Below are 12,248 nucleotides of genomic sequence, written 5' to 3'. Positions count from 1 at the left end.
GATGGGCTGAAGAGACATATGATAAACTTGCTCAGTTTTGAATTTGGTAGAGCATGAGAGAAAATGAGTGAATCATACGAGCCACGACTTTAATGGAAATGGTTATTTTTACATTTACATAAATATAGTAATTATGTGACTTTTGATATTGCACCTGGCCACATGACTATTTGACTATTTGGTTAATAAGTCACCCTATTTCCTCTGTCTATAGTCACAAATATACTCTAACAGCTCCAGTTACACAAACAATGCGTGTAACATGCACATAAACCTTCTCTTGGTCACTGATCTCCCTGTGAGGTTTCAACAGCTCGCTGCCAAAACGTCTCACTCCTCGGAGACTTCATGGTTTCACTCAGCACACTCCCCTTCCTCATCAGTGTCTCTCTTGTGAGGCCTGCTTTGCCCCGCACGGGTTCTTCTCAGTGTTATTCCACAGTGTAATCGACATGATAGGGTAACTCCCAACTTGCACACAGATAATTCATCACTCAATGGATGATAAAGCTAAAGTTTCCTCCTTTTTAAAGAGATGTCAAGAGCTGTGCTCTTAAAAACAAAAGCTGTCATCCGGTCACAGGCTCCTGAAGTTTTATTCATAATTAAAGGGGAATTGCCGTTTTTTACAATCTGGACCTTATGTCTAGTATAAAATGTGATAATTTACTCACCCAGATAACTTTGGTGTCATTACAAGTCATTCCGACGAAATTAGATCCAGTCGAGAGCCGCGTATATCCATATAATGTGAGTCTACAGGGCAGCGGAATGCAGCCTCTAAATAACACATTATCTGCACAAACTCGTTCATTTCACCAATATTTTGTTATGATACACTAGTGCTATTCCCCTCTGAGTCCGGGGTTAGCTGTTATCAACATCGGGGGTCTGTAGGTTGACCTACTAACCTTCTCTATAAGTGAAAGTGTAAGTTACTTAAATGGTATCTAACTGTGGAGCCTCAACAATACAGATAATGAATAAAATCCAATATTTAATGGCAAACACTTTTTTTTTTTTTAAGTTATTTTTACTACTAGCTTATCATTTCCATGTATCCTTTGTGTGAAAGGGAGCAACTGTTTAAAAAACAAAAAATAAATAACATTGGTCAGGAAAAGGCCTAGAAAAAAACCTCAGATTCCAGATGCTCGTGTAAGCTAATTTTATACATTTTGGGGGAATAAATGACACATACGTGTGTGAAAGTAAAATCCTTTTTTCCTCAGGCAATAACTGTAGGCCTACCACCAAGCTCTATCAGTGTTTCCCCCAGAAAATTTGTTAGTTAAGGTGGTGTCTGACCTGTCGACGGGGGGGGGGGGGGGGGGTAGCGCGGAGATCTGTTGACGGGGGGGGGGGTAGCGGAGATCTGTTGACGGGGGGGGGGGGCGCGGATCGATCGACGGGGAGGGACGCGCCGTGCCGTATTAAAGTTTCGCTTTCAACACGCGCTGCTGTTATGCGTGCGCGCTTCTCTGTGGTGTGTATGTGTGTATGTGTGTGAGAGGATGCGGCCATCGTCCGACGGGGGGGGGGGGCGGCGGCGACGAATATCGCTACATTTTTTTTTTTTTTAGATGTTAGTTTAGGCGGCAGCTCTTTGTTGTTAAGGCGGCCGCCTTAACAGGAAAGCGCTGCGGGAAACCCTGTCTATTGTATCCCTAATGTATCTGTTCATATGTCATGCATCAACATATTTTTGTCAGGTGACAGACAGTAGAGAGGCTGGAGGAGATGGAGAAGGAGAGACCAGAGGAGGGGAGAGGCTAGAACAGATGAAGGAGGAGAGGCAGGAAGAGGTAGAGAAGGAGAAGCTGGATGAGGTAGAGAAGAAGGAGATGGAGGAGAGGCTGGAAATTCACAGGTGAGGTTAAATAACGATGGATGTGTTAGTCATGATGATGCACAGTTGACTTCAGCCAGAGCAACTGAGAACTCTTCTAAGTTGCCTTCTTGTCTTTCGTTAGTTGCTCATTAGTTACCTATAGAGGTCGACCGATTAATCGTTTTGGCCGATTAATCGGCGCCGATAGGACGTTTTACAAACTATCGGAATCAGCGGAACTTGGCTCCGATAGTGGCCGATGGCTGCAGTTTTTTCCACAGCGCCATAAACTGCTTCTTCCCTGCCGCTCTCTGTCTCTCTGATCACTGAGGGGCGGGGCTGCTCTTCACACACACACAGAGCAGGGGAGAGAGAGAGAGACGGGGCATGTGCAGCGGCAGCAGCAGAGAAGAGACCCAGGTGAGGGAAGGTGCGGTGCGGTGCGACCGCACTAATAGAGAGGCGGCAGGTGGAGGGGCTGACTGGAACCAAACTCTCTTGTTATTTAATGAGAAACACTGTAGTATTTTCTTAATCATATAAGGGTTCCTGCATAGATAATGTGGTGGCGGCTGCCACGCTAAATATCTCACCGCCACCAGCTCACGAGTCAGTGTTTTTTTTTTTTCCCCCTCCGGCTTTTTGTGCTTTTATTTTGAAAGGACAGCTAGAGAAAGACGGGAAGGAGGAAGAGAGAGCGCCGCAGAGTTGGGGCAGATGCACAATAATGGCTCTTTACACTACAAAGTTGGGCTCTATGGGCTCTACTCGACTTGGTTTAGGTCCTGTTCCATAACAGCAGAGTTCCTCCTCAGCGGGGACGGGGTCGTCATATCACGGCCACTACGCGCGTCTCGCTTTCTTTTTTCTCTCCTCCCATCAGCTCCAAACACACTCGTCCAACTCGATCACGATCATTACAGCGTGGTTTTTCTTTTTACAGGCTATGGGTTTTCCACACAGTAGGCTAATTGTAGTGAAACAGTCACCTGTTAATGTACGGCGTAACCACACCACGAGCTAACGTCCTGTTTAGTTACAGTCTCCTCTCCTGCAGCGTCATGTCACTACAGCTGTTCTGATGTAAACAAACTCACGTGTGGAGTTCGGCTGTTCGTCACTCACAGGGTCCAGGGATGATTCAGTGTCCCACATCCTTTAGTTTTACAGTAGCTAATAGCTATATATTATTATTAAAAAAAAAAAAAATCGGCCGATTAATCGGCTATCGGCTTTTTCCTGCTCCAAACTATCGTTATTATATCGGAATTTAAAAATCCACTATCGGTCGACCTCTAGTTACCTAACATAAAACTATGATTGCAAATGCAAAAAACATCAACTTTCAGGAGCGATGCCTCAGAACACTTTTGTGTCCCCACCAATGTTGCCCTTGGCAAAGAGAATGATTTGTGTGTTTTATTTAAGATGAAATATGAACAAGGATGCATTGTCAACTTCAGATTTTAAGTAACTATAAACTATGAATAACTGAAACACCATGTTTGCCTCATGATAAATACATTCATCCAGGCTGCTTGTGTGACCAGTAGTAACTACAAACTGCTCCTAATCAAGTCATGATCATTTTATAATAGTGAGCAAGTAGAAATGATGGATTTTTTTGGGTAAACTAAATAGAGTAGTCTTACATGTCAATGTTTCTAAAACAGGGCTTTTTTTCTGGACTACTTAAAAAAAAGGTGAAAATTTAGAGTATGCCCACTTCTCCAGGGACCACTACACCACTGGGTCCAGATTGTAAAAAACGGCAATTCCCCTTTAAGCAACACAAGGATTAATGTTGATGCTAAATGCTTAATAATTTAAAGCCTAAGTTAAATATGATAACATCTTTGGTACTGACTACTTCTGACTACTGTGACCAGCGGTTGACTCTTGCCCCACTGAGAAACTCTGAAACCTGAAAGTCTGGTTCTGGAGACTACAACAATCCTCGATTCGATTTGATTTTTGATTGTAGGGTCACGATTCGATTCGATTCTCGATTTTTTTTTCTTTTTCTTATAGCGCAGACGCCTATGCTATTTTCAGACTAGTCTAGTCTACGATCATTGGTTTTATTCATCAAATGTTGTACAGTAAATCTTATTTCAAAAGATGGGATACATATAAGTGATGCAATTTCCATAATGTATCACATTAGGCACTAATGGTCACATTTAAATAATTTCTTTACAATATAAAGGTAACATGCCCCCAAAAATCATGATCCAGGGGCCAAAATTGCCCCCAAGGTTTTGAAACAAATATATTTATATCTTTACATTATCATAATTTAATTTTCATTAATTTACCGTCGTGTCTCATTATTCTCATGATGTCAGCTTAATGTAAACGAGATTGCGCTGATACGGAGAGTCATGTGACAGACAGCGGGGCAGAGCTGCAGCTGCTGTGCTGCCATGGACCTGATGATCAGGTCCTGATCAGACTGGCGGTGGCCCACAGTCAATCAGTCCCGGATCCTCCTCCGTCACAGATCCCCCAAAAGCCCCCACAAATAATACATCGACAAAAAGTGGCAAGTTGCACCTTTTCGTCGGCTTATTATTTGCGGGGGGGTTTTTTTTGTTTGTTTTTTTATCTTATAACATCTCTGCAACATGCGGCTCTCAGTGCTTGTCGGTGCTGTGTAGTTAGAGCTGTGTCTCCTTCCTGTTTCCCAGGTAGGAGGGGGACAATAGCCCACCAGGGCTGGGGTGATAAAACGCTATAAATTGTGAAATAACTTTTCTTCGATAGAAATATGAGACGTGGTCGATAGTTTTCATTCATCCATGTTTTGGCAAATAGCCAATTATATTGAGAGTCGCGCTGCGCCGAACCAATCATGTGGCTGGAATAGAGCCAGTCAACATGTGCATTTGTTTGGGTTGCTGCAGACTGCACATCAGCTGACACCGCCGGTAAAAAAAAAAAAAAAAAAAGAGAGAGCGAGGGAGAGAGGGAGAGAGAGAATGAGTGAGTGTTGTCTCGAAATAAAAAGTAAAGGAGAACTCGGACCAGTGACTGACAAGAGGCTTGGTGCGCAATGGGGACAACGGGCAGTTGTAGCTTTGCGGGCGGGCGGGGGAGGGGGATCGTCAATCCTCTCTTTGACTTCGATGCTCGAGATCGTGACGTAATTTCGATCGATTTCGATAAAAAATCGAAATCGTGACACCCCTACTAAACACTGTTTTTTTTTTACTGAGCGCCAGTATCCTTTTCAATTGCTGCTTATGAGGAGAGAGGGACTCATCTTGTTGTCAGTGCACCACATTTTTGGGGCAACCTATGTGAGTTTAAAGTCTTTGAACTTAACATCCAAACCAGGATGCTTTGGATTTGGAAAAGTAAACTCCGGAAGAGGGATGTTGAATTAAGATAATTTGTTATCCAAACAATTCCAGTTCATCCGACAGGATTTTTCCTGCCAAAGACACAACTCTGCAGTACATCTATCAATAAACATTCTTGCAGTGTTTCCTCTAAAAGATTTTTAAGTAGTGGCGGTAACCCCCTCGTCAACGTTGTTTATTGATAAGCTCAGCGGATCAAGACACTTTAGGGGGTTATTAATTATGGCTCTTTTTCACTAGCACTCGAGCGCAACATCCAACGTGAGAATCAAAGGAAAAAGAATCTGTACTGAGACAGTTGTTCTTTCACCTGAGTTCACTGCTATGTGGAAAACCACACTGTGGCCCGTTAACGAGGTGCAGACGAGTGAGTTTGGAAAAAAGAGAGTGAGACGACGCGGCCGTAGCCGTCCATGATATGACGACCCCGTCCCCGCTGAGGAGGAACTATGAAGAACTCAGCTGTGATTGAAAAGCACCTAAACTGAGTTGAGTAGAGTTGTAACTGTGTAGTGGAAAGGGGTGCAATGTAATGGTAACTGGTAGTGGAAACCCTGCTTTACATTGTTTTAACATTAAAAAAAAATTAAACAAATCATCATTCTGAAGATGTAGCGGCTTTTATTTTGCCGTGGTGGTGCGCCACGATCAGTTACATGTAGCGGAAACCCTGTCGTAAAAAAAAAAAAAACTCGCTGCCGCCACCCCCCCTCCACCCCTTACACGTGCTTGTGTTTACATTGGAAGCTGCTGAAGGTAGAGAGCGGTGTTTGCTAAGCCCTGCTAACACGGAGCTAATACTAACACGGAGCTAGTGTTGTCACGATACCAACATTTTGGTACCGGTATCGGTACCAACATGTTTTTCGATACTTTTCGATACTTTTCGGTACTTTTCCAAATAAAAAGAGAACACAACAAATGTCATTATTAGCTTTATTTTAATAGAAAATCTTAGAACTAACATATGCATCAGTAAATAATCAGTAAATCAGTAAACAGTTACTGCTGCTGCAGGATTAAATGTCCATCTATATTAATCTGAACTCTTCCTAAATTAAAACATTAGTGGTCTGTTTAAAAATGAATATCAACTTGTTTTCTTTGCGTTATTTGAGGTCTGAAAACACTGCATCTCTTTTTGTTATTTTGACCAGTTATTATTTTTGGGAGAAATTGTTATCAGTAGTTTATAGAATGAAACACAAACGTTCATGTTACTCAAACACACACACCTATTGTTTCCCATACGTTGATTCTGCGCGCGGCGCACACACACATAAACACAGGCACATGGGCAGGTGGCGCTGTAACGGTAATAAAAACAGCATCTTGCTTCGTTTGTGACTCTGCTCACTCACTCGCCTCGGCTCAAATTACAATGCGGCGACTTCACGCGGCGACGTCACCGCTGCCGGCGGCGCTAAATGAAAGTACCGGTCCCATCTAAGCGCAGTATGGTACCTTTTTAAATGCGTCAGTACCCCGGTACCACTCTAGTACCGGTATACCGAACAACCCTACACGGAGCTAACACTAACACGGCCACACACAGACACAAAGACACAGACATACACACACAGGAATAAAGGTTCCAAAACGCGAAGGCGTGCGTGTGTGTGTGTCATGATGTATTACATTATCTTATAAAAGATCCATGGTGTGTGTGTGTGTGTGTCTGTGTTAGCATTAGCTCCGTGTAGCCACAAGTCGAACTTCATCAGTACAAACATTTCATGTTTCCATGGTTTCCTCCGACTTTCCCAACTCAAACCAATCACGATTCGTGACATGCATGACGTCATCTGCGTTCTTATCTCGTACTGCCGTAAGGCAGTTTCTCGCGATAGTTCTAGCCATTGACGAGATTTGTAACACCGAGACGGACGATTGATCTTGCAAGTGCGGTTTTCAGCCAGTGGGGGGGTGAGTGCATTGGCCTAGACCCCATTCACCTCATAACAGGTCACTCAACCATCACAGTGTCTCTGAGCCACAATAATTACAGCCGTAATCCTGCATAGTTCTGCTTTAAAGCAGAAGTAAGCGGAATGTTTGTGTTAATATAAGTCTTAAATAGTTCTATCTTCCGACAGCAATCACTTATATAGAGTGTTTGGTCTGAAACACGGGTCTGTCAGTCACTGTGCTCTGCTGTAAGCCGAGGAGAAAACTTTCCTTGTATCCTACAACCTTTATCCAATGAGGAGAGAACGGCATAAAGGGGCGGTCCTCTCTGTGTGTGCAGCCAAGGGATGTGGTGACGAAGGGACGAGGGTGGGGACTGCTAACTCCATCAGCTGACAGGAAGTTAGCCAAAATGACCAGATCGCTTACTTATTCTTTAATACAAATTTAAAGTGCCTGTATAATGTCATAAAACAATAGTGGTCCTCATAATCTGTTATTTTTGAAAGTTTTTGAAAAATTCCAAAACATATTGTTAAGTCAGTGTACAACACACACAGAGAGATAGCAGTGATTAAGGTGTGCAGTAACATGTAAGTGATGTGACACATATTTGATTTCACCCTAATCACAGGCTGTGACCACCAAGTCCTCTTCCTACATCCATTAGGAGTTCTGGGAAACGAGGGGTTTTCAGTCAGCCCCGTCAGTACCAACACAAAGTGTTACTCCACAAAAAACTGAGACTTGCATTCGCAGTGTAACCGATACGATAAGGCTCCATTAGTATAATGCCCTTACTGTAAGTGAGTAACGATGTGATCTTATCTACACTGGTGGTGGTCAGCTGGGCCTAATGGTTTCTTGAGGTGTTTAAAGCTTCCCGCACAAACTAATAAGCCCAAACATCAAAGATCCATGGCAAACTCGATCCTGTCTAGCTTCTAGAGTTCTGCCTCAAGCGTTTCTGAAGCCCTTCCTATGATTATCGGTACGCCGCCAACACACACTTAACTACATGAATTGTTACTGACCTAGTTTTTGTGTTTGTTTATGCCATTGTCCCTGTGCTCTGGCGCCGCCCAAAGATCAGACAGCTACCGTACATACTTCAGCATCAGTACTAGAGCTCCTGAACAGTATATTACTCTACACATCATATTTATTACACTATTTTATGTATCCTTCACCACATGCAACATTTCCTGTGCCTGAAAGTATTCCTTTTTTACAGACTGTCCTTTCATGATGTAATTGATAAGATCGATTATTTGTTACTGTCATAGTCCAGATTAGAAGCCTAGGTCACGTGTCCTTTGGCAACGTACATCAAATTAATTGATTAAAAGGTAGTTTTTAAATTTAGCTGATTTGCTGAACAGTAGGTCTCTTTGGTGTTCACTTGCTTTGGTGCTGACCAGTTTTTTTTTTTCAGTTGGCGCAGTTCCTTTTCACACTGCATTTGTTTTACAATCGGACCAACTTTGTAAACAAAAGCACGCGTGTCCCACAATCATTGGATTGGATCACTGGGTAGAAATAATCGGCAGGTGGCGGGTGGGAGGCGAGGCTACAGTCTTCACTGCAGTCGGCCCCAGTTTGAATCCTGCATCGGGCAACCCTTTACCCCTCTCTGCCTCCCCAGTTCCTCTCTCTCTCTCTCTCTCAACTATCCTGTACACAATTGAGGTAATGTATGCATTTCTCACTGTGTGTTTACGTCCCTTGCACAACCTCCTGATTGTACATTGTCATGATGGAGGACAGTCTCTCTCGCTCTCTCTCTCTTTCCATGTATTTGTGGTTTTAAGAGCCAAAAACTTTATAGTCTAGTTTTACAGCCGATTGGCTGAGCTTTTGGCCTCTGAGTGATCTTTAAAAAAAAAAAACATATGCACATAAACCCAAACCCTGGGCTTGGCCAAGTCTAATGCTGCATTCACATGGAGTCCGGTAAACGGCAGGCGGCATGCCGGACTGCTGTGGAACGTCCACTGAGTGGCAAAAAGACGAGTGGCAAAAAGACGAGTGGCAGAGCCGCCAAAGTTTAAAAACGATCAAGTAACGAAGCGATTTTCTCCGAGCCAATACAAGTCTGACATGTCTAGCTTTGCCAGCATGTAAAGCATGCATGACCTAACAGAGCTGCTAAAAATCTTGAGGATACGTCTCACTTTGACCGAGTTACATTCAAGAACCTGTTCTCAATGACGGAAAGTAAATTCACTGGAGCGGTATTTTTCGATCGATCAGCTGTGTTTACAGTTTCAGGTGTCATAGTTCTGAGATAAATTAGTCCTCTAACACATCCTACAGTTTGACTTGTTAGAGTTTTTCAGAATAAAAGCAGCTCGTGTTTTAGTGTCGGGAGTCACTGTCAGGACGACAGTAACAGCTGTAATCTCGTCCCTCTGCACAGTAACACTGAGCCCGTCAGTCACTCTGCAGGTACCGCGGTCACTCTGTGTGTTACAGGAAGTGTCAGTGGAGCAGACGGTTTTGGGGAGCTGGTTGTCGATTCCTTTTGACATCAATTTGTTTTGATCATATTATATCCAGTTTATGAGCCCTATCCGCCAGCATGTTGTCGGGAGGTTTGTTTTGCCACTCAGTCCGAACGGAAGGGGCGTTGCCGAGGGCAATGTGACGTAAACGCATACCCTCTAATAGTGAGGGCTTTGCTGTGACATCACAAAGCTCCAGTCGTCCTGATGACTCATTTTAAGAATCTAAAAACAGACTGAGTGCATTTCTCAGTGGACTGTGGGACATCAAAGGGATATTTAAATATTTGAAAACAAAGTGATTCATACCGTTTCCTTCCTGTTCTCTGTTGTTCTGAAAGCCTGGTGCCCTGATGATAGTCTGATAAGATTTGGGGGCTTTACTGTTTACGGGGGTGTTATGAGATTACGTCATGTGTTTGAAGAGGTGGCTAAATGATAGTTTCCTGTTCTTACTTGGACATGATCGAATCCTTGACATCTGGCTTGACATCTTGTATGTCTAGTGGTGGGATGATTGCCTCACTTTTAGCCAATAACAACTGAATAAAAAAATTCAACACAATGAGAGACCATGCTTCGCCATTAGCAAATAATGTATACCACACTGGAGCACATGTCCTCCCCGCTGCTCCTACCTGTCTCCAGCAGTGAGAGCCCCCAGTTTCTCCTCTCCAGGCTGAGGGGGGGAGGAGTCATCCAAAATCCTCTGCACCTGGTACTCGATCTCCCTGGGACACAGCAGCCGGCCAGCGCGGTACACCCACAGGCGGAAAAAACGCCCCTTGTGGTACACGGCCACAAACTCACTGTCCTGCCAGTGCTGCAGCACATCTGTGGAGGAAAGGAAGATTATTCCATTGGATCACTTCAATATTACATGTTTTTCATGCTTGCCAATTACAGAGCAGCCTACCAATGTGCTACTTGATAGTTACATGTTTTTATACACAGAGAAAAAAGGAACGAGTCCTAAAACCTGAAAATTAGTTGCATGTAGTTTGCATGTTTTCGGGATTTGGTTAGATTAGGGTTTCTCAACGGGGGCGGTACCGCCCCCCAGGGGGCGTTCTGAACTTTGTGGGGGACGCTGGGAGCGTGAAGGCTGAGAGGGGGGCGCTCAGGCAAAAATGAGGGGCGCCACAACTTGGCTTGTACAAAGTTCATTTCATTTCAGTTTTGGCAGAGTTCAGTTGAAGAAGGTTGTCATTTAGCCATTTTTTGATGGCAGTCAACCAGGCAGTTTAGTTGTCTAATTTCTGTAGCTCGGTCTGCTTGAAAGAGAAGTAGAGCTGTAATGGATACTTGTTTATTTATTTCTACTGTTTTGTGTTCTCTGTCTGATACAATAGAGAGATACATCTTGTGTATGTTCTCAGGTAACATCGCCTGATTCCTGTTTTTGACGTCTGTTGCTGACCTTGGTACATTGTAATCTGTTTAAGCAAGATAAAGTTCACTTGTAGGGGGGTGTGACACATGTAATTTTCAGGCCCGTTGAGAACTCTACTCAGTGGAGTGTTTTTTTTTCCTGAAACCTGATTGGAAGTTGTCAAAGACAGATAGCTGCTTGTTTAAAGAAAACTGGGACAACACCAGTTTGGAGAGATTGATTTATAATCTCTACATTGCAGGGACCAGTAGAGCCAAAAGTTTTAAGGAACAGTGATGTCGGGAGTATGTCCAGAGGGCTAGAGGACGGAGTCACGGTGGCAAGGATCGCACTGATGTCTGACAGTGTGACCAAAGAAAACAAGGACCAGTTGCAGCGGGGAGGCTGAATAGTGCAAGGGTTTGGAACAGTTAGAGGAAAATTGGCCCTAATGTCATTGATCTTGTTTACCTGCCAAAAGCATTACGTGAGCCGCCATTCTGACATCCCACCAGTCCGACATAGGCCTCTATGACGAATGAATGGCGGTTTTTTTTCTCTTCTTTTTTTTTTAAACATCCTGCCTTTCCAACAATTCCTTTAATATCGTATATACACAGTAGTGTTTTCGAGTTCATTCTTGTAAAATGTGTTTTTCTCTGCTTTTTTTGGTTCAACCACGCTGGATGCTACATGAATCCTGTGACTCCTTGTCAAGGGAGACAGTAACTAACATCTGGGCTGGCTGACAAGAACCAGTGTGAGTACAGCTGTCTGTCTAATCCATGAGTTATAAACTTCACATGGCAGACACCTGCAGTGTGTGTGTGTGTGAGTGAATTACCAGTCTCAGCTCCCGGGGTGCGTGTTGTGTTGAACATCCTTTCACACTGCGCAGCACAAAGAGGGATGACCGTACCTGGCACACGGCTCTGACACACAGAGACACACACATTCACTGTTTAATATTACACAAATTATAACACAAGTCTCACTTTGTGCTGTATGTTTTCTAAATTAGGACGGGAGACAGTTATACACATCCATACAGAATGAATACAGAAAGAATAACCTTCTTTCATAACATTTGCAGTTTCTACAATTCTACACATCCTCCTTTGTGCAATCTAAACACTCCTTTTTATTTACTTTTTTACTTTTTATTTTCTCCTGTTTTGTTTGTATTCTGTGTTTGTTTTTGTTTTTTCTTTCCCCCCAGGCAGGACTGATTTTTACACAGAGTACATCTGCATCACTGTGTTTTAATC

At 43.4% G+C, this 12,248-nt stretch overlaps 1 protein-coding gene across 1 annotated transcript in view; it reads right to left on the bottom strand.

Annotated features, from left to right (window-relative positions):
• The window catches only part of cpt1a2b (carnitine palmitoyltransferase 1A2b), a 92,892-nt gene that overhangs the window by 57,054 nt on the left and 23,590 nt on the right, over positions 1 to 12,248 (bottom strand). The window contains exons 9-10 of the mRNA XM_085785071.1: positions 11,825 to 11,912; positions 10,247 to 10,442 (exon numbers count right to left, since the gene is read on the bottom strand). Of these exons, the coding sequence (XP_085641197.1) occupies positions 10,247 to 10,442; positions 11,825 to 11,912 (284 nt within the window). The remainder of the gene's footprint in view (positions 1 to 10,246; positions 10,443 to 11,824; positions 11,913 to 12,248) is intronic.

Source organism: Trachurus japonicus, chromosome 8 (assembly GCF_045865225.1).
Source record: "Trachurus japonicus isolate A0001 chromosome 8, Traja_1.0".
Classification (NCBI taxonomy): Eukaryota; Metazoa; Chordata; class Actinopteri; order Carangiformes; family Carangidae; genus Trachurus; species Trachurus japonicus.
Note: the sequence above shows the minus strand (reverse complement) of the source record. Positions and strands in the feature narration are given on the sequence as shown.